Below are 22,365 nucleotides of genomic sequence, written 5' to 3'. Positions count from 1 at the left end.
TCTCCATTTCACCAAACAGGGGAAACATTTAGTTCCCTCCCAAGTCATTCTCCATTTCTACCAAATGGAAACCAGAAAACATTAGGTCACATCAAAACACTTGCCAGATAAGAAAAGTAATGAGAACCAACGTGGCATGGAAGACCCCACCATTTTAAATTCAATGCAGCCCAATAAAAGACAGTGAAGCAGGCTTCTGGGCACAGGCGTGACAGCTCCTTTGACAAATGAACACCAAAAAGGGGTAAGTAAACTAATGACCATCACTATCAATGTTTCAAATTTTGTTTTCATTCTGTCATCGGCTAATACTGGCTTACAGGTTGCAATTAACACTAGGGCTTGGGAGGTAATAGTTATGGTCTTGCTACTGGATGTAAATTACCTCATTAATCTGTATTAGAGATGCAGCAATCTGTTCCAAGCATAGTGTGCTTTCGTAAATGAACATCTTGAAGTCTGAAATGCCCTGGGAGATGAGTTGGGCAAAAAAGCACCTTCTGGTTCCAAACTTTTAATTCTCAAAACCTCTCCCATTTTGCGTTAGGACAAAACCATGACCTTTTGAGGTTCTTCATCCCAAGAGAATCTCATGTGTTCACAGCAGCCCTCAGGGATGCAGCAAAGCAAAGTTAAACCTGGTCTCCTACATAAATACTCCCATCGCCAGATTACCATGAAGTCTTACTCACTCTCCATCCAAAAATATCTAGTCTGGACACAAGAAACCCTGCCGAACATGCAGTCTTGAGAAAATCTAATCCTCCTTGCCAAGGTTTTGACTCATCTACATTTGCTGACAGGAAAAGTTGTTAAAGCAAAAGAGAAGATTTGCTATCCGGCTCCTAAGTTCCTACACATCGCCACAGTTCAGACTTATCTGAAGGTGGAGCACCACTCCGTCGTCACTGCAGGCAAAGGCAGTATAAAGAAGCAACTGAGCACCACACTAAGGGGAAACTAAAATTAAGGGCTGCAATGACTGTATCAGCTACAAACAGAAGGCTGGCTTAATAAGTGTCACTATTTTTTACAGTGACACCTACAGGGCATCATTTGTGGACAGACCTTTCTGGTGAGATCAAGGGTCATCTACCTCACCTAGGAAATGATTTGGCTAGCGCCACACACTGTGGCACATCCCAAAAAGCAGGCACACTCCCTGCAGAAGTACGACGCAGTATTGCGCACAGGTGCTCTCACCGAGCGTGGCCGGGCTGTGGGGCCAGTCCCTCCTCTGTCTCTTGCTCTTTAGTTCCAGCCGTACTGAGGAGAACGTGATGCATGGGAGTCAAACCCACTAATTCAATCATGCGGTGTCTATGAGAAAAATGACAGACAGTGAGCATGTATTGAAGAAATGCTTTCTTAAATCACAAGAGAAAGCAAGTCAGAGAAAAGCTGAAAGGCAAGCTTCAAAACTGGTGTGTTTTCAGTAAAAATCCAAGAGAGACAGATGACAGACATAAATAAGCAGAGACAGGTAGATGCAGCAGTTCACAACATGAACTTCACGACCACCAATACTTACATACTTTACAGTCATAGCAATTTATGAGTCCCCATACAGCTGTTCTTGCAACAGGTGAGTTTGAGCTCAGCTCACAACCCTTTGAGCATGACTTTTCTGTTGTTGTTGGGTTTGGGGAGCAATTTTTTGTAGTTTTTTAAAGTCAAGCTTCTTCAGCAAGTTCTTTTTCCTAAGCTTTCCTGGTAATTAGCCCTAATCAGTATTCAAGTGCTGATCTTTAAGGCTATCTGCTGACATAAAGGAAGGGAACACCTCACTAATAGCCCCAGTGTTTCCCTCTGCCTGCAGAAACAACCACGATAAGGACAGAGGCTCCAGCCATCTCCAGCGACAGAACCACAAAGAGCCCTTCTGATAGCTACTGGCATCTGGCCTTCCCCTCATTAACACATTAAAGCTGCTCTGTCCATCCCATAAGAGCCACTCTGTCCATTCCTCCAGCTTTCTCTATGGAGCCATTTACAGTGCTGCTCCTTTGAAACCCCCCTAGTTCAAGAGGCAGTAACCCCTTCCCAAAGCCCACAGCACAGCCAGTGTCAAAAATTCCCACTTACAGACAGGCACGCGGTAAGTACCAGCCCTCTGAATGTCATAGGTAGACAGAAGACACCCACATATTTCCCCTTGCCAAATCGCCCACACACCCCCCCCGGAAAGTCTTTTCCCAATCAGTACGTGGGCTGACAGGTTTAGATTACAGTGCACTTTCACCATATCAAATCACTTCAAACAATTCCTATTTCAGAATAGGGCCAGCATCACTTGTATCTCCTGCGGTGCAAATTCTCAGGAGCAAAAGTGAGGCAAGGGGGACAAAGCTTTCCAACACTGAGTCTAAATCCTGTTAGGAAACCACACTCGGAGACTTGGTAACCATACCTGGACAGACTTCCAATACCTGCTAAGGCAGAAACATGGAAGCTTTATGTACCTGAGCTCATCTTCACTCCTAAATCAAAGCATTTTAAGTGTGCTATGGCATTCCAATAAATATGCATTCACAGAAATAAGTTGTTTGGAGGGCAAGGGGAAAAGCATCTTTTTCTCCCATTTTAGAGGTATTTCCCTTATGCACCCAAATTATTGGGAATGTAGCTGATTCACAGAGGTCACTGGCTTTCAAAATGGCGATCAGAAGTAAACTAATGAGAAAAGAAAACGGAGGACAGTTTTGCATCAGTTGATTTCTATATCCTCTGCCAGGATGCTTTTCGACGGGCAGATACAACCTTCCCACTTCCCTGACCAAAAAGAGTAATACTAACAGGTACAAGAAAGCCAACCTAATCGCTTTATCTACGCTCTGAACTAATTTTCTTTGATTTACTTCAGAATGTATAAAGTTTTTTACCTAAAAGGAAAGCTACAGCTATCTGAATTGGGCTCAGACTCATTCTTCTATAGTCACTGCTATTCTGGGTGGACTTTGAGAAGATAAAAATCCCACAGGAAGTCAATCCTTTTGTTTTGAAGAAGAAAGTAAAGCAAGTGAAGGTTATGAATACTCACTCTTTTTCTGGATTCCAAAAATTACACGTTTGATCCTTGACTTGCTTTTCATTAAGGAAAAATGCCATAAATTATTTGGTTTGTTTTCCTCTCTGTTCAGTCAACTGAGAGGCGTTATTGCTTTGGGGCAATGAAATACGTTGCCTCAATTCCATTATTATTCAATTTCAGGTTCTTTTTGGCACATAAACTCCCTCTGCCTGATTTACTATGTGGATACGTGTTACTAGGAAAAAAAATCCTTGGGTTAGAGCATTTGATACCTGCAGTGTCATTTAAACAGCTCTCATCTCTGAAGCATTAGCAGCCCTGACACACAGTTCAAGTTCAAAGGTAGCCAGCTAGCAAGCCAAATTCTTCCTCAACTCCATTATCAGGGATGAATTGAGCCTGTAACATACAAAAAAGGAAAAGGAAAATGTTTTACTCAGACTGTACCCAAACAGCTGGGCTTTCTGACAAGAATCCAAATTGCTTTTCTTCGTATAATTTTGCTCAGTAAATCACTGCCGAGCTTAATGATTTATTCTTATTAGCAACATTATTTTTATTTCCTTTTCCTAAGAAAGGTAGTGGTAATTAGACCATACACTGGCTTTATGCCCAAGGCTAAAATTTATCTGATTAGGTGAATAAGTGAGCAAAGAAGTAGAGACTCACACTCCTCCACAGAAAGCTTTTGCAATTCACTGGAGCTGAGAACATAACTACAAAGCTATTTGAAAGATGGCATGGGACTGAGTGCCTGAAATTACTCTTACTCCATTTTCTGATATCAAGTTGAATATGTCTCTAATATTCTGACATGATTTTTAGGAATCTTCTGAAAAATACGAAGCGCCATTTAGCAACAAAGAGCAAGAAAAAGCTCATGAAGACATCCTTGAAACAGCAAGATAAGGCATGGCTAGATTTTACAGCAAGTATTCGTTAAGAAAGTACTGTAAGGTAGAAGTGGGTAAACCCAGAAAAATGTATGTGCCATCAGCTTTCTAAAAAAGTCCACACCAAGGAAAGCAATACAACAGCAGGGCCTTAGATGTTACTTTGGAGGCCTGAGTTCATTGACACAGCTACAGTATGGGGTTTTTTGTTTTACAGAATAACCATGTTTATTTAGGTAAAATAGCTTTGCTATAGCATATAAAGGTATTAACTCATTTTCCTTGCAGAAACTTCATCTTCCCTCCTTGTCCTGGTGCCTAGGATTACAGAGATAATGTCCTCGTATCATTCGTTGGTTCTCATTTAGATCAATAACTTGCAAGAATCCCCCAAAGAGATCATTTGGCAAGGTGCTCCCCCTGTGTTTCAGCAATGTTTATTCTTCACCCAGTTCCTCTGAAGAGGTGACAACCAACTTTACCAACGTGAGATCGACCTGGCTTCAGGGGCCACAGGCAACATTTTGCAGGTGATTCTCTGCTCTTCACCCTTCAGGTCATCCAGGGAATGCAGGGAAGGGAGACAAGCCACCCCTCTGTGCTGGGATACAGCCAGACAGAGCGAGTTCATACTCACCAACAGCTATCTCTGAAATATGCAGGTGCTGGGATGGAAGCATTGAGAACCACAGAACTTCAAACCACATGACTTTCTCCTTTTTTTCTTGCTTCCCGCTATAGGTGGGAGGCAATGCAGAGCAGGTGAGTCACTGCTTATTAAGTGGTCCTCTGCAAGCAGAGTCGGTGGAGTCCAATTTTGGCTTCACAGAGGCTTTGGGGAAGCAAGCAAGCAAGCAAGCAAGCAGCCATTATTCCTTTTCTCCCCTGAAATATAGCAGGGCAGGGTCAGCCAGGGACACCTACTCAGCAAATGTCACAAGGAAGGTACCAGGCAGGGCCCTGCAGATGGGATTCATGGACCACAGGTGTGAGTCACAGGTCCAGGAACATATCTGCAGTATGTAATCACCATGACATTTCCTCTTAATGCAATGGCAATGCCAAGTCACCCTCTCCAGACTTCCAGGGTAGCAGGAAGGTTGTTCCTGTTGCAGCAGGTCCTGTTCACTGTCATTGGCAGCTCAGAATTTATATCCAAACTATTCCAGTAAAACCTACAATTTCATTGAGCATCTCCAGTCCTCTGAGATTCTGACCCTTCAGTTTTGTGTTTTACTTTGGTTTTCTGTTATGGGAAACTTTTTCAGAGTGGAGCGTTTGCTGTGATCACTGAAATAGATTTTCACAGTCAACCAGTTCTGCTTTCAGTATGTCCTCTCTCAAACCCCGGGGGCGGGGGGGAGGTGTGCTGGTGTTACAGTGTTTCTCTGTTACCTTGGGATCTATTGAGTGAACAGGGAGGAGAGTTGTGAACTTAAAGTAAGTTTCTATAGCTTGTAAAGCAATTTAAAGAGAAGCCTTCAAAGGCAATTCTGGAATCAACAAGTGCCTGGGTGACCAAACTACTGCATATAAAACGAAAGAGAAATGATGCTCAGTTTCTGCCAGTGTCTATCCCCACTGTCCTGATGCCTTGTCTCCTCCCTGACCATACCAGAGCCTGTCCCCTCCTTGAGGACAGACTTTTTAGTAGGGCCTGTTGCAACTGGACAAGGGGGAATGGTTTTAAAGTAAAACAGGGTAGATTCAGACTCGATAGAATTAAGAGATTTTTTTATGATGAGGGTGGTGAAACACTGGAACAGGTTTCCCAGAGAGGTAACAGATGCCTCATCCCTGGAAGCACTCAAGGTCAGGCTGGATGGGTCTCTGAGCAGCCTGATCTAGCTGAAGATGTCCCTGCTCATTGCAGAGGGAGGTAGACTAGATAACATTCAAAGGTACCTTCCAACCCAAATCATTCTATGATTCTATGATTCCATGATTCTACCAGCTACAAGCAGGTTTCTGGCGAACCCAGCTGTTGTCAAACTTTATTTTGTTCCTCTGTCTGAAAAGCCCCCACTCTGTCTAGCAGAAAACTGAATCACATGAGCTCAAGTCAATGAGTCAATCAGGAATCTTTCACAAATGAGTCTCAAGCAAATGGTGCACACAAAGTATACACAGCATGGAGAAAGTGCTACCCTTTCCCAATAGTAAAACATTGAGGAAACCAATGTTTGGCACGTTCTGGACTCCTGCTTCTTTAGGAATTTGGCATACGTATTTTTTCCTTTACTTTACTCATCACATGCTATTATTTCTATAGAAGGTGAAAAAATAAACATTGTGTCAGGATTCACTTCACTGCATCAACAGAAATATTGCATGAAAGCCATGACATTACACGGGCTGAGTCATTAGTTCGCATGTAAAGTTAAAGGAAACCTAACTCCGGCAAAATTTCCCTCCATACAGACTTTGGAGTGGGCTAAAGATTCTCTTACACAAAGAAAAGGCTGCCTTTAAACACCACAGTAACAAGTCTTCTTGCTCTCTACAAATCACAGAAATTTGGAAAAATTTTACTCCTGTTTCTTGTTTGAGGAGGAGAAAAGGGTATGTCCACAAAACCATGACTGGGTTCCTGCTCGTTAGGGTTTTCCTCTAGGCAATGGGAGGTCTTGTTTCTAGATTCAAGTTTACGAAGCAGAACCGAAATTTGAATTTTGGTCACCAGAGTAAATTTCTATCCTTTTCCCCGTTCAAAAAACAGAGCATCAAGATAGTCTCATTTCATTCATAAATATATAACAATAAATAATGATTTGACTCTTTATCTATGGCTGAGGGTCATATATATGCATAAGCATGGTAACTGCTTCAACTATACTAATTAATCCAACACATCCTAGACAAGACGACTGTGGCCAATTTGATGGCTCCCCAGAGGTCACTATTACCCACCCTTGAACTGGAGTACCAACTGCTTCTGTATCTGAACAGCTCACCGCATCTTCATACATCTCTTGCTGCCCCTGAGAAATCTTCTCTAGTGTCTTATTTCAGTACTGACACACACATCAGGATGATCAAGCAGGAGGAGAGCAGGATTTTGCAAGCACAGGACACCCAAGATGACACAGGCTGTTGGGCTGAGAAATTGAGTGAAATTTACTACAGTGAGAGTTGCAAATGTGAATGTACAAGAAAAGGTGTAACTCAGTTTGAGCTGAAGCAGCTCTTACTTGTGTCGACTTCTTTTCAATCCTTCTCATGGTCGAATAACAAAGGGTAAGTATTTCCTCCCTTACCAGTGCTTTTGAGGATCCTCCTAGAATGGTAACAATTAACTGCATATCATAGCAATGATCTACGAGCAATCAAATACCTTCAGGCATTTGTAACAAAGACAGTGACAATGATGATTTCCTAATGTTTAAAAGCTCGAAAGATTCAATGACCTTCATCTTCAAAAGCAGCATACCCAGGCAGAAGAGCTGTTTCTCTTGGTAGCTCATCCACACCACACGTATCCGAAACTAAAGCGGGGACAATGAGGCCGGTGCTGGTGCACACCATCCCATTGCTGCTCATAACGCTGCAACCGCTCTATTTAGCACGTAAAAGTCACTAGGCAGAAGTGATGGCTTCAGCTGGCTTTTCAGACAGGAGCTCTGAGGCCCCTTCCCTCCTGGAGAAGTGCAACCAGTTAGGCTCTGGATAGACTCTTGTTTTGTACCAAAAACCTCAGCCCTAATCGAATGCAATGCAGAAGAAACAACTGGCAAAGATGAGAGCGCCACGGATTTAAGTCAGACGGTTCCAGTGGTTTCTTGTGCGTTCGCTGAAATAATTTACCCCGGGTACCCTGCAGTTCTCCTGCCCTCGCACTGCCAGTGCTGAGCCACCCGCCCCGGCGGACCGAGCAGCCAGCACCTCGCCGGCATCCCGCTCCCGCAGCCGGAGCCTGCGTCTCCCTGACCACGCCAGCTGGCCGGGGATGGGGCAAAAATCCCACCCGGGGCCGCCCGGCCGCCCGGAGCACCAGGCCCCGCCCGGCCGCGGCTGGCGGACCCCCGCCGGGACCGGGGGCCGCCCCCTCCCTTACCCGCCGCCCCTCCCGGCCGGCGCCCGCGCTCCAACTTCCCCGGCGGCGCCTCCGCCACCGGCCGGGCTGCGGCAGCGGGAGGTCGGCTGCCTCCGCCCGCCGCCCCCCGCGGGTCCGCCACGGGGGCCGGGGAGCCGCGGCTGGCGGGAGGAGCGGGGACCCCCGCCGAGGGGGGTGTGCCTGCGGGCCGGGCAGGTGCGACCGGCATCGGCACCGGTGCCGGCGGGGAGGGAGCGGGCTGGGGCCGCGCCTCACGCCGCGCCTCGGAGGCAACAATGGGCCGGGGGAGACTCCGCGCCGCCGCCCCCTGCCCGCGGCTTCCGCCGGGAAAGGCGCTGCCAGCCCGGGCCAGCCGCCCCGCCGGAGCCCCCGTGCCTCCCCGCCCCACGCCGCCGAAGGGGCCGGGCCGGGGCTCCCCCGACGGCCGCCCCCGGGACCTGCGCGCCCCAGGGCGAGCGGCGGCGAGGCGGCGAGCCGCGCCGTGCCCTGCCGCGCCGCCGGAGCGCCGGTCCCTCCCCCGGGCTCACCTGTTCAGCACTTTCCTGATCCTCTGGCGCACGCTGGAGGAGGGCGCGGAGATGCCGCTCCTGCCGCCGCCGCTGCCGCCCTCCGCCGGCAGGTTCTCGATGGTGGCCACGACATGGCTGGGCTGCGGCGGGTGGTGCGGCGGCGGCGGCGGCTGCGGCGGCGGGGGGTGGCGGTGGTGGCGGTGGCGCTCGGGGGAGAGCATCGCGGCGGGGCTGCGCCTCAGCGGAGAGCGGGGCGCATCCCGGCGGGAGGGCGGCGGGCGCTGCTGCCGCCGGCGCTGGCTCCCTCGGCTTCCGGGCAGCGCCAGACCCTCGCCCGCTCCTCCCTCACTGGGCTGCCATGCAGCGAGGGGCGGGCTGCTGCCGCCGCCGCCGCCAGCGAGTGCGCTCACGGTCGACGAAGTGGCAGCAGTTTGACGACCCTCCTCCTCCCCACACCCCCCGCGCCCAGCCGGTGCCTCCCCCCGGCGGAGCCGCCGCTGCGCCGCCTCGATCCCCTTTGTTCCCCGCTCGTCGCCGCCCCGCGCACCCCCAGCTCACGGCTGCCGCCGCGGCCCGGCCCGGCCCGTCACGGCGCGGCGGCGGCGGCGGCGGTGCCCCCTCGGAGCCGTGTGCGGCGGCGACCGCCCCTGCGCGCCGCGATGCCGCCGGCCGAGCGCGGCGGGGGCCGCCAGGGGGCGCCGGCGGCGGCAGCGCCCCCGCTCCCCCCCCCCCCCGCCGCAGCCGCGGGCGCCCCGCGGGGCGTCGGGAGCCGGCGGGATGCGCGGCGGAGCGGGGCGGGGGCGGTCCCGGGGGTCCCTCTCGCAGGCTGCTGCCGCCGTCCCGCCTGGGCTGCGCGCTGGGGCGGGCGCGAGGGGGCCCGGGCCAGCAGGGGGGTCGCTTACCCCCAGGGCTTCACCCCGTTAAACACCCACCGGCTTTCCTTCGGGGCGAGTTTTTGCTGGCCGGGTGACTTGCCCCAGCTGGGGGCTGGAGCACCTGGGAGCTGCCGTGCGTTTGTCCTTCGAAACGCGGCGTGGCCTCTCTCCAGTGGGCTGGCAGAGGTGTCCGTGAAACATGCCTGTGAGCACAGCCGTGCCCTTACCGAGGCGAGTGGCAGTGGCCGTGAAGTTGGGCGCGCCAGGCGGGTGTCGTACGGCCGGTGCGCTCCATGCCTGGGCAGGGCTGGTTAGACCGGCGTTAGTCTCCTTCGGATACGGGGACTGTGTCTGAAAACGGAGGGAAGGAATGCAGGTTTAATATTTCTCCTTCGAAAGAGTAAGATATGTCACTTTTAAAATTTAATCAGGCTGAGAGGAGGTAAAACGTACACATACCTTTGAAATCGATCGTGTCTCTCTGAAACGTTTTATGTGGTAATTTTGCAAAGTTCTCTGAGTGAAATAAATTTGAGATTTCACCTTTTCCATTCTATTGTTCCCCCTTCTTATTTTTGTCAAGGATTCTTTCCCTGTATTCTTGTTTGTGTGGACCTTACAGAAAGCTGTGAAGGTGAGAGGAACATTCATAAAAAGCAGGGAAATGTGGTTATAAAGCTGTGGAGTGTCCCCCAGGGAAATCAGATAGATGTAATACTCAAAATTACTTTTGCTTTTTTTTTTTTTTTAATGACTAGATTTCAGGTTCGTCAGATCTGTTTACTGAGACTATTTCTTTTGGCAATATTAATTTTTAATATGTTGCTTTACTCTGAGTACCTCAGCAGCCTCAGTCTAACAGGTCTTCAGATGAGATCCAGTGGAGCATGTTGCTCTACCAGAGGAATGCTTTTGAAGATGGGGCTCGCTCACTCGAAATCCTCTAAAGTTCATTCTCCGTTCTGGGCAAAAAGCCAGCTGTTTTCAGCGCGAGCCGAACCTCAGTTGAATTGGATTATGCTAGAGATTCTCCTCTCTCCTATTCCCCCCATGGCAACCACATGTTTCCATAAGTGGAGAGAAGATGAGGTTCATTCTCCCTGGCAGCTCTTGGAAGTGGAAGGGACAGAGGCTCCAAAGCCCCCGCGCCTGTGGCAGGCGGTGCAGGGTTAGCTGCAGGGCTGGCCGCTGTGTGCCATCACCCGTGGGTGCAGCCGCAGCACCCCCAGCTCACCTGCTCATCTCTGTCCCACGTACCTCCAGCACCTATTTGTTAACATTTCCATGCCCTTTGTTAAACGTTCTGTTTCTCCAAACTGTGGCTGGATGGCAACAGCCAATATTCTGCAAATACTCTCCGTGCTGGTGTGAGAAGATTTAGATAAGAGATATGTTTGCTTCTGGGTGCTCAGTGGCCATTTCAGTCTGATCTGACAGCTGAGCGGGTCAGAACAACAGTGTTTGTGTAACTTTATTCCTACTGATTAAACCAAATGAATGCATACCTGAAGTCCAATTTGGGCTCTGCTGATAAACAGAGGGGCTGTAGGAAGCCCCTCTCCTCAGGGCAGCCCCCTTGTTTGGCAGCCCCTTTTCACCGATGTGGAAAGAAACTGTAAGTCTGTGCAGATAGCCCTGCTGCCATCGTGACAAATGGATTTCTTGCACACAGAGATCTATCATAAATACGTTGCCAAAATTTTGCTGTGTCCAACAAAATTGTTTCCAATTACTTTTCACTTTGTGTCACTTTCACACCACATGTGTAGCATGACGCCATCCCACGGCTTTGTGCCTTTCATGTTGCAGCTTAGCCGTGCTGGTTTTTTGCCATGATTAGACATGATTACTGGGAAGAGCAATTATACTGGATGTCTTCTGTTTAGTAATATCAGCAGTTGACTGCATCATACAATCAGTAGTGACTGATTGAGAGCAGCATTTTTTAACATTTTAATAATTACTCGAGATGCTGTTCATGAGGCTTAGTATCCCTCGCAGCCTCAGCACTCTTGGCCTGATTTCAAACATAGTGCTGAGCATGTTCGACTCCAACGTAGCTGTTTCTCAGTGTGTTGACATTCAACTATGTCACGTCTGGCATCTTCATTAATGTAACTTGCAACTGGATTAATTTTACCAAAACATAAGAATAGAATTTTAAAAATTGTGAATATTATTTTTTGTTAAGCATATCATCCCCCTGATTAACAAACAAGTGAACGTGCTAGAGAGTTACTCTGATGACACTTTCTTGTGGTTTACACTGCAGAACTGTTTTGCCTTCTAGTATTAAGTCTGGTTTTAAGCCTAAGGTTCAAAATCATCATTTAAGTTTAAACCCAGGTTCTTGAAGGCACTGAACTGACTCAGCCTTTTTGGTCACCAAAGACTTCCATAAATAAAACACCTCTCTGTGACCACCTGAGTTCACAGGGGACTAAGTCCTTTTTACTTTTGAGTTTCTGTTGATACAATCACAGAATCATTTATGCTGGAAAAGACCTTTAAGATCATCAAGTCCAACCAATAACCTAGTACTGCCAAGTTCACCACTAAACCATGTCCCTAAGCACCACACCTACACATCTTTTAAATACCTCCAGGGATGGCAACTCAGCCACGTCCCTGAGCAACCTGTTCCAGAGCTTGAACACCCTTTTGGTGAAGAAGTTTTTCCCAACATCCAATCTCAACCTCCCCTGGTGCAGCTTGAGTCTGTTTCCTCTTGTCCTGACATTTGTTATCTGGGAGAAGAGACTGACACTCACCTCACTATACCCTCCCCTCAGATAGTTGTAGAGAGCAACAAGGTCTCCCCTGATTCTCCTCTTCTCCAAACTAAACAGCCCCAGTTCCCTCAGCCACTCCTCATAAGACTTGCTCTCTAGACCCTTCAACAGCTTCGTTGCCCTTCTCTGGACACGCTCCAGCACCTCAGTGTCTTTCTTGCAGTGTGAAGCCCCAAACCAAACACGGTTTTCAAGGTGCAGCCTCACCAGTGCCCAGTACAGAGGGATGATCACTTCCCCAGTCCTGCTGGCCCTGCTGTCTCTGATACAAGCCAGGATGCTGTTGGCCTTCCTGGACACCTGGCTCATGTTCAGCCAGCTGTTGACCAACACCCTCGGGTCCTTTTCTTCTGGGCAGCTTTCCAGCCACTCTGCCCCAAGCCTGTAGTGTTACATGGGATTGTTGTGACCCAAGTGCAAGACGTGGCACTCAGACTTGTTGAACCTCATGCAACTGGCCTTGGCCCATCAGTCCAGCCTGCCCAGGTCCCTCTGCAGAGCCTTCCTGCAGAGGATCAAGCAGACCCACACTCCCCCCTAACTTGGTGTCATCTGCAAACTTACTGAGGGTGCACCCAACCACCTCATCCAGATCGTCGGTGAAGATATTAAACAGGACTGGCCCCAGTACTGAGCCCTGGGGAACACCACTTGGGTCCAGCCACCAGCTGGATGCAACTCCATTCATCACCACCCTCTGGGCTCGGCCAGCCAGCCAGTTTTTTACCCAGCAAACAGTACACATGTCCAAGCCATGAGCAGCCAGTTTCTCCAGGAGAATGCTGTGGGAAACGCTTTACTAAAGTCTAGGTAGACAGCATCTACAGCCTTTCCCTCATCTACTAAGCAGGTCACTGTCATGGAAGGAGATCAGGTTAGTCAAGCAGGACATGCCTTTCATAAACCCACACTGGCTGGGCATGTGCCCCAGTTGTCCTGCACGTGCCGTGTGATGGTGCTCAGGATGATCAGCTCTACAACTTTCCCCAGCACCGAGGCTGACAGGCCTGTAGTTCCCCAGATCCTCCTTCTGGAACTTCTTGTAGAGGGCATCACATTTACTAACTTCCAGTCAACTGGGACCTCCCCAGTTAGCCAACACTGCTGATAAATGGTAGGAGGTGGCTCACGGAGCACTTTCGCCAGCTCCATCAGGACCCTTGGGTGGATCCCATCCAGCCCCATAGACTTGTGTGTGTCTAAGTGGTGCAGCAGGTCACTGACCATTTCCCCTTGGTTACGGGGGGATGCACAAAGCTGTTGCAACAGCAGCCACACTGACTGGCTAACACACTGTCCAGGGACCTGGTTCAAGCCTACACGCTAGTGCCTGAAGCACAATTCTTAAGCTAAGTGGGGAAGTTCTCCCCTGGGGTTCTGAGTTTGTAGCTGTGCTCTGACCCCTCTCAAGACCTGACAGGACTTGCAGCAGCACCAGAGGCTGACCAGTAACTAGAGGGACAACACAGCAGCAGTAAAACTTGTAAGCAGGGGAATAGTGTCAACAAATGAGGAATTTTTATAAAGATGTGCACATCCGTCTCCAGGCAGGTTGACTGCTCTCCCTGGATGTGGGAACTTGGGCTCTCACCTCAGATTAGCCAAATTTTGGAGACTTAAAAGTCTTTCCCATTCCAGATGAGTCTCCTGGAATTGCTGAAATTGCTTTTCTGCAGTACTGTCAGCATCCCTTGCTTCCCAGCTCCAGGAAAAAAAACCCAAATTCCAGTGGTCACAGCTCTGGCCTAAGATGTGGAACAGTGTTATACTCCCAAGGCCATTTGGCTACTCTTGGGGATGCAATCAGGCAATCAGCCTCTTCCATCACATTTTTTTCAGGGTACTAAAGCAGCTTTGGCCAAGACTGGACATGTCCTGTCCTTTCTCAAACAAACACCAGGGCTACCAAGAGGAAGAGTCATGATCACTTCTGCATCTGTCTAAATGACTATTCAGTATTTGCTGTTTACTCTATATCAAAATTACACTTTGATTTACTGATTTTTACGTTTTACCATTTGATATAACATTTTATTTATATTAAAACATTTATTTGGTCTAAACATTGCTTGATTATTACTAAAAAATCAAATATTATATATTATTTTTCTTTATCCCTGGAATGAAGTAGTTGCAGCTGGAGGGATCGAGAACTTTTGCTAGCACGCTCTACTGCAACACCACATGGATCAATGTCAGGTCAGAGCCAAGATTCGTGCCGGTTGTTTCTGCATGACATTCCAGAGAGAAGGTTTTCATACGTCTGGCAAGTTTGAGCTCAGTACCATCCTGAAGCTGTGGTGCTGCTGCCTAGCTTGTTAATAACTAGCCCAGGTGTCTTTACATGCAGCACTGCATAGCACAGCAGTGACAGCATTTGTTACAGTGCTTTTGAGGGACAAGCAACAGCCACAGAGACAAGGTGTTGGTTTTCACAAAAGCCCTTTACTCAAAATTTTTCCAAGCCTCTTCTCAGGCAATTTTTTTCACAAGAGCCCAACTAGTCCAGCCGCCTCCCAACACTCAGAAAGACTCAGAGAAGCCACAAGTTTCCAACACATGAGGCAGACTGTGAGAAAAAGAAGCAAGGGTAGAGCACAGTGGCACAACCTTCATGTTATTCCTCAGTCTCCACGTGCCAGTGTCCCATTTCAGCACCATCGTTGCCATCCATCAGGTTGTTACAGATAATCAGGGCCTCACAAGTCAACTTCTTAGGAGATGAGAAGTCAGCAGTTCTGAATCTGAGCATAAAATGTTTATTCATACACGCTAGTGGATGAACAGCTATGGAAAGGCAACATAGCTGTGGGGAATCTCAACACACAGTCCATGTACAGTTCCTACCTAGACAGCAGCTCTGCATCTAACAAAACAGGAGGAGGAGAGCATGGAGCCATGCAGACAGAGGTGCTCCTCCCACTGACTCCTCAGTCCCTGGCAGCATGAGCAAGGTGAGACACCCCACCTGCATCACACAAGGGGTGAGGAAGGTTGTGGGTAACAATGCCAATTTTTCAAATCAACCATAAACGTATTTTATGTTTCTCATTAGTTGCAGGAGGGAATATACCAACTGACTAATAGTTTTCACTCTTCTAGGGGAATATTTACACACACACACAGAGAGACAGGGAGAATTATGTTGTGATGCCATTGGAGCCTGAGACCAAGCGTCTGACTCCATATAAAACAAATAGATTATACAATACAGAAAAGGTAAAATTAGATAGAATTTATTCATTTCCATCGCCTTAGGTGAGCAACAAAGGCACAATAAAAAGTACAATAAATAATCTGCAAATGCCTTAGCTTACAATAGCATAAGATTCACAAGCAGTTCAGAAATGGAACATCTGGGATAGCTGAGTTTCTCTGGAGGAGGAAAGGGAGAGCTGCTGCCTCACATATGATTGCCTCTTCTTCAAGATTTCACTTGCTTCACTGCCACAGCTATCATTTCAGCAGAGTTTGTAGTAGCCGTGCAGTCGCCAATAGCTGTTAGACAGCTGCAGATATTTACCTACTTGTCCTTTTCTTAATTTGCATAAAAATAAATAATCCTACAGAGGTTAATTAAGAGGTGTATTAAATTTTGTGCTTTGCTTGTGGCATAGGTCACTCGCAGACTCAAACCCTCACGTTGGAAAGAAAGCTGAAACTCAAAAGAAAGCAACAACAGCTCATCAGCTCAGAAAGCTGCAGGGAGGCAGACTGTTATTTCCCTCGTTGATATTCAGTACCGATAAAGCAAGCGGGAAGAAGTCCCTAATTTGCTAGCAGAAGAGAAATGAACTTATAATAGTCGTGTGATGGTATTTTTACGTAGCCCAGTAGCATTTTCAATCTACTTGTTCTTTTCAATAAACTATATTGCAATTACTTTTATTTGTTTTATGTCATGCTTCCTCTCCTTCCTCATTACATAATTGAATGTCAGCCTACAGTACACCCTGATTTAAGTGTCTCTACTTGTCCAGAGATAACAAGTTTTAAAAATAATCCTGTTCTTCTATGAAGCAACAATATCACTTTTCAACTTGTTACTACTGTTCAGCAGTCAGAAAACATGATACACAGATGTGAAAAACCAAACCAATTCCTTTTAAGATTGAAGAAACAAGTCTTGAGCAGTCCTTTTCAGTAGGAATGTGACAATTGCTTGCTTTCTTTACTTATCTGTATTTTTAAAAAAAAACAAAACCCTCAGTTTTGCAGACTTTGTTCACTCATGCATCACCCCTAGCTCTCATGCTGGCACATGGGAGATCCTTTGCCTGCCCTGTGATCAAGGCACTCCTCTGGCTGATGCCTTGGAAAGGCCAGGCTGCAAAGGAGGGCTCTCTGCCTGGGGGACTCAGGGAGCAGGTGGGAGGCACGCTTTGACCCATAACTTGGGAAATGTTCATGGGACCGATGCACTAGCTGTAGCTATTCTATTTGTCCAGGACCATCTGTTTCCCTGCCTGAGGTATGAAACTTGCCCATGTCCCTCCTGCATGCAGAGCTGTCCACATGTCTAGGCCCCCTATTGCAAATTAGGAGTGCTGCCCCGAGGATAACTAGAGACTGACTTGCTAAAATGGGAAGGGAGACCCACTTCACAGCAGAGGTGGTTTACTATTCCATTTGCAAGCCAGATAATCAACAATCTGACAAGGAGAGGACTGGGTTTACAAGAGTGAGGTTGCCCTTGGACTAAGGGGCCATTTCACTGCTCCAGCTGCACCACACAATTTCCATACAGAGATAACTCAGTGAAATGAGGAGGCCTGTGATATGTAAGAGGTCATATAAGGTGATCCTGAGGTCCTCCTGGCCATGCACTCTCTGAGTTAGTGGCATCCAAGCAAACACTTGAGGTGAGAGGGCAGAGACAGGCCGCCAGACTCCAGGGCAAAGTGGCCCAGCAGTTTTGCTGGACAAGAATTATATTTGGAAAAAGATTTTCAACATTAAAGAAATGCACTTCGGGAGAAGAACGAGAGTTCATTTTGTGAGGGAGGAAAGCCATTAGACAGAGCGTGGAGGAATTAAAGGGGCTTCCCAAACAGCAAATGTGCTAACCTTTAGAGAAAAACAACCATACATATTGCATGCCTTAGTGTTATTATAATACATTTCATTGACAGACTTTTGTCCTAGTTAATAACACTTTGCTTTCAGAGGCCTCTGGGTTTCTAATTACCACTGTCATAACTCCCAGGGGAAACAAAATGGCAGGGCTGAAACCTAAATCAAACCCTCTGGAGATGCGAGCAAGACCCCAGGGACTGCAACCCCAGCGCCAGCCCAGGGCGAGCGGTGTGTGTCCCTCCCTCCTCCCCCAGGGCTGGGGACAGGCTGCAGCAGGCAGGAGCAGAGGGCTCATGCTTTCAAGCAGTAGTCATGACGGTGCTGGCAAGTTTAGCTTTTCTCTCTGCATTTCAGCTGCACGGTCCAGCCGTTTGAAATGGCACCGCTGTGACCACATCTCCATCTTCACAGGCACTGCCTGCCCTTCGTGCTCGATCCAGACTTCTCATGTCTTCACTCTCTGGCCCTGTGTGCATCTAATCCCACCAGCCATGGCTCCTGCTGCACAGAGCCACCTTCTGAGAGCTGATCCGTACATCTGTGACAACACAGCGACCTTTTAGATAACTCTGCAGGTGAAGACAACTGACCTTTGTGCTGCCTTTCCTTCTGCTTTTTTTGGTACGGTGTTTGGATCAGCTATATTGAAGGCAGAGCAGGCTGTTGGAAGCAAAAATGGCTTTCTATCCTTTCTAACTTCCTGAGGCCACATGGAACTGTCAGGATCTTGGTTACATCTTGACGCTGCCCTGGTCTGTGATATACAAGAACAAACATGCTCTTTTTCTAGTATGATGATGCTCTAAAGACACCAAATCACAGCATCTTTAGGGTACAGGCTACAACAAGAACTGCCAGGTGATTTATTAATTCCATCAAGCAGTGGCACAGATTGCCCAGGATGCAAAGTTTTTGTCCTTGAAGGTTTTCAAGACCCAGCTGGAAAAAGCCCTAAGGGACGTGGTCTCACCTCATGGCTCACCTTGCTGTAAGTAGGAGGTTGGAGCAGAAGCTTCCTGAGTCCTCTTCCAAGGAGAGTTATCCTACAAATTATTATTTTAGCTGTGCTGAGCTATATTTCAACAGTATGTGCATGTGCAACTGCAGGGTCAGAAAACTCCAGTAAGGGAAATAGCTGGAAGAAGTAACATTTTCACTATTTTGAATTTTGTTAGGACAAAGTTACAGGAAAACACAAAAGGATGAGTATCTATAAGGCAACTTATTCCCACATGACATTATACAAAAGTGAAAATAAAATTAGTGTCAATAAAGCAACAACAAAGCACCTGACCAATGCAAATTCTTAATTACTCGAATGCATTGATAGAAATAGTAGAGATTCAGCTCTCTTGCCCTATTCCTTTCTGGACTGGAGAGATTAGCATCTCTTGGGATTGTTGCCTCAGTCAAGATTCAAAATGTCTATGACCAACTGGCCATTTAGGGTATCCATCAATAGAGGTAATAGCTAGTAAAAACAGAGAATTCAGAATACTTCCTTCAGGAGCAACTCTATTTGGGGATATTTATTATTGTTTTCCAGTTATTCTTTAGGTCTGGTACATTTTTACAAAATATCTTAATTTTTTAAAAAATAAATAGTGATCTCCAGATACTAGCAAGATCTACTTGTCAAAGGGTAAAGTGCCTTTCCATGTTATCTTTTTCTATGTGTCCCTGTTTTGCAAGCCTCATTGGCAAGACACAACTGTAATTCTGCAAGTGGGTGAGAGGGGTGGTTGTTGTTGAGCCAAGCCCAAAGGCTAGTGTTCTGAAGGAATTAATAAAGACAAAATACATAGCTTTTGGGGGCAAGAAAATCACACCTGCTAGTCACACTTTGCAAATAGGTCAAATGTTTGGGTGATTAATGGAAGATATCATCAGGTTCAAGGTTTTATTGGAACAGGCTGCCCAGAGAAATTGTGGGTTCCCCATCCCTGGAAGTGTTCAGGGCCAGGTTGGATGAGGCTCAGCGCAACCTGGTCTGATGGAAGGTGACCCTGCCCATGGCAGGGGGCTTGGAACTAGGTGATCTTTAAGGTCCCTTCTAACCTAAACCTTTCTATGATTCTATGATTTATTCAATTGTTATTTATTATTTTAGTTCCGAATTACTGAAATAGCACCAGCAGGCATGATTAACAGGATGCCTCATGCTTAGGAAGGTATCACCTAATGAGGTCATTAGGTCAGTATCATTAGCGGAGTTCAAGATAAAGATGGATAGATAGAAAGTGGAATTATTTCAGTGGTTAATCCTGTTTTATTCCAGAGGTTAGATTTGATGATCAGAAAAGTCATGTCCCACAGTACCCTCTACAGTAAGTTTTACAGTGTAAGAATATGTTAATGGTTAATAAAGGCTCTCTGAACGAACATTGAATTTTGAAAAGAGATACGGAAACCAGAGTTTATGGGCAAAAGCATTGGACCAAATTCAGCTTTTTTTGCTGACTGGGGTGCAAGTTCCTTTTTATTTGTTCCTTTTAACTTGTTCTCACAACACATTCAACTAGCTCCCAGGCTAAACAACAGATGCAGGACTTGGGTGAAAATGTTACCAGTTTCCAGACTCTTGCTGCAGGTGCATAAACTGCTCTGAGAAATGCAGGCTTTCTTCTTATTTCGGTGCACATTTGTACCTAATTGCAGAGCTGGAGCCCTGCCCTGCTCTGCATTTAGGAAGAAGAGCAGAGGAACAGGATGAAGGATGTCCTGATGTACAAGCAACCAGGATTTGCTCCTTGCTACACTGGGATTAATGAACATGCCTATCATGTTCTGGAGAGTATTTAACTGCCATGCCAACTGAAGAAAGAGCTATCCTCAGCGATAAGAACTACTTAGCAGACAGATATAATGCCTGTGTTGAAGTAAAAGCAAGTAAATCCCACCATAATGTGCTCCTGTACATAGTGTGAAATCCTTCTCAAGGAAGCAGGGCCCGGGTAACAGAGTTTAAATGCTGTTGAGATGACTGGGACTGCATTTCAGCTTTCTCTGACTCAGTAACCTAGCACAGGAGTACTGGAGACAACGTACCAGACGGGTGCTACACATGCAAAGCATTTCACAGCTGGACTTGGAGGCTGACTTGCAGCCATTAGGATGTATTGCCTGACAGCTAACCCTGTAAACTGCTGCCTACTGTTGTATGAAAAGCCTGCCAGATACTGACTGTCTGTCTGCTTGCTGATTCCTCCTTTTCCTTGGACGAGCACAGACTGCATTTGCAGATTCAGATTCAACTTCCTCCACCTCATATCCAAAGAATTTATCAGAAAGAAAAATGGGCAGCAAAGCTAATGTTACTGCAGGGCCAGTGTCCTTTCAAAGCTTACGAAATGCATAAAGACATTTCAAATTTTACGTCAAAGACTTCCAGTAAAGAGGGGAGATCTGTGATACAAAACCAGGGCCCACATTGTGCTTGAGACCCTCTGAAATTTTTCACAAGATTTTGAAATGACAAGGAAGAGCAGAGGAGCTGATGAAAGAAAGAGCTTCAGTACTGTGGTCTAGGAGCAAACAAACCATGAGTTCCCTGCAGTATGGCATCTGCCATTCAATGAGTGTCAGCTGTTTAGTGATTTTCAGGTTAAAATAGAGCTGTTTCTCCTGTCAAAATGCCATACGTGGTCGATGCCATCGCTGCACATAGGGTACTTATTTACTCCAGATGAGGATGTTCTGCATCTCAAAAAGCTGAATATCCAAACCATGCCTCATGACAAGACAGCAGCTTGTGTGTTCATGCCGAGTTCATGGCAAAAAGTGTACAAAAGCTGTACTGAAAACAATTTGAGGTATACCATCACAGTTGCTTATGATATTTCTGCCTGCTGGACCAACTGCAGGACTAGGAGTCCCTGTGGGTGACATTCATCCCTGTATGAGGGAATGAGCACAAGAGATCACATACTCCAGTTATTTTACTTACACTAAAACCAGTGTGCAAGTAAAATAAAAGCTACGGGCCACTCCTTCCCAAGGGCCTGGATTTCAGACAGAGTGAGACACTGTCTTCTTGTTTTATAGACTACTTCGAGGCTGCAGGACTCAGAGGAAGTGTTTACACCGAGTAGCGGGCCATGAGATCTGGAGCTGTGTTCAGTGGTAACGCAGCAGCGATCTGTGCACAGAGCAGGCAGAAATCTTGGCCGGCCCCTTACCAGCTGTAAGGTTATGTCACACTTCAGTGTAAGCGGCTGCAGCAGCTTCCTGAAAGGTCTGGAGAGTTTAAAACTACATTACAGCAGCAAAACAGACCCAGAAAATGTCAGCGTGACAATTTCGTAGGCTTTCGGCATGAAACCCGGAGACCCCCTGAGCATAGTCTGGAAGCCCGACCATATTTTTTTCAGAGGCCTGAAGGTCATCACCACTGACGTTTCTGACACAGGGAGTCTCTCATGGTGTTTGGGGTTGCTTCTGCAGCAGATGAAAAGGTTTCTCCAGCACGGGGAATTGTCTGTGTACAGTAAAAATTAATTATGAGAAATGACAGCTAAACAGGCAGTGCTTATGAGATGGAAAAGACAGGATTACAGAGATTACATCTCTGCTCTCAAACTTTCCTACAACAAACCCTGCCCAACTGTGTGTGTTTTGCCTGTTTCTGCTATTTTTGTGCCATGTTCTTTCCCTTCACATTCCACTATTTCATGTGCTCTTTACAGCACACAACATGGTATCAAGCTCCATTTTGCTTCAGCAATGGAAGAAAACCTAAGCTTTGACTTTTTTCCCTTGCCTTGTGCTTTGCCAGTATTAGATGAGTGCACTGGTTAAAAAATAATCATGATTGGCATTCATGGCAGGAGCAGAACTGATGTAAGATAAATCGATACAAACATAGGTTAAACATCTATCATAGTAATTTACGTAAGTTTAAATCAATTTAAACTGACTCACGTTTCTGGTAGAGGCAAGGCTTTACAGTGTGCCAAATTTAATCCATTGACTGGATTAAAATAATAAAAAAGGGTGGCTGGTGACATTCATGTTCAAGATGATGAGTGACTGGTAGCGTCACGGAGAAGGAGCCGTATGAAGACAGCTGGATGTGCTCTTAATAAAAGAAAATTACTCAGGATGAAGAAATCTCCCTTACAGTGCAGCGGTGTGTA

The 22,365-nt window shown here is 47.0% G+C and overlaps 1 protein-coding gene across 1 annotated transcript in view; it reads right to left on the bottom strand.

The window, feature by feature from the left end:
- SLC35F1 (solute carrier family 35 member F1) overlaps window positions 1-9,136 on the bottom strand; it is a 253,858-nt gene extending 244,722 nt beyond the window's left edge. The window contains exon 1 of the mRNA XM_037392937.1: window positions 8,506-9,136. Coding sequence (XP_037248834.1) covers window positions 8,506-8,708 — 203 coding nt within the window. The 5' untranslated portion in view covers window positions 8,709-9,136. The remainder of the gene's footprint in view (window positions 1-8,505) is intronic.
- Between the last annotated feature and the right edge of the window lie 13,229 nt (window positions 9,137-22,365).

The sequence above is a fragment of the Falco rusticolus genome, chromosome 6, assembly GCF_015220075.1.
Source record: "Falco rusticolus isolate bFalRus1 chromosome 6, bFalRus1.pri, whole genome shotgun sequence".
Taxonomy (NCBI): Eukaryota; Metazoa; Chordata; class Aves; order Falconiformes; family Falconidae; genus Falco; species Falco rusticolus.
The sequence above is the reverse complement of the archived record's forward strand: the minus strand, read 5'-3'. Positions and strand labels throughout refer to the sequence as shown.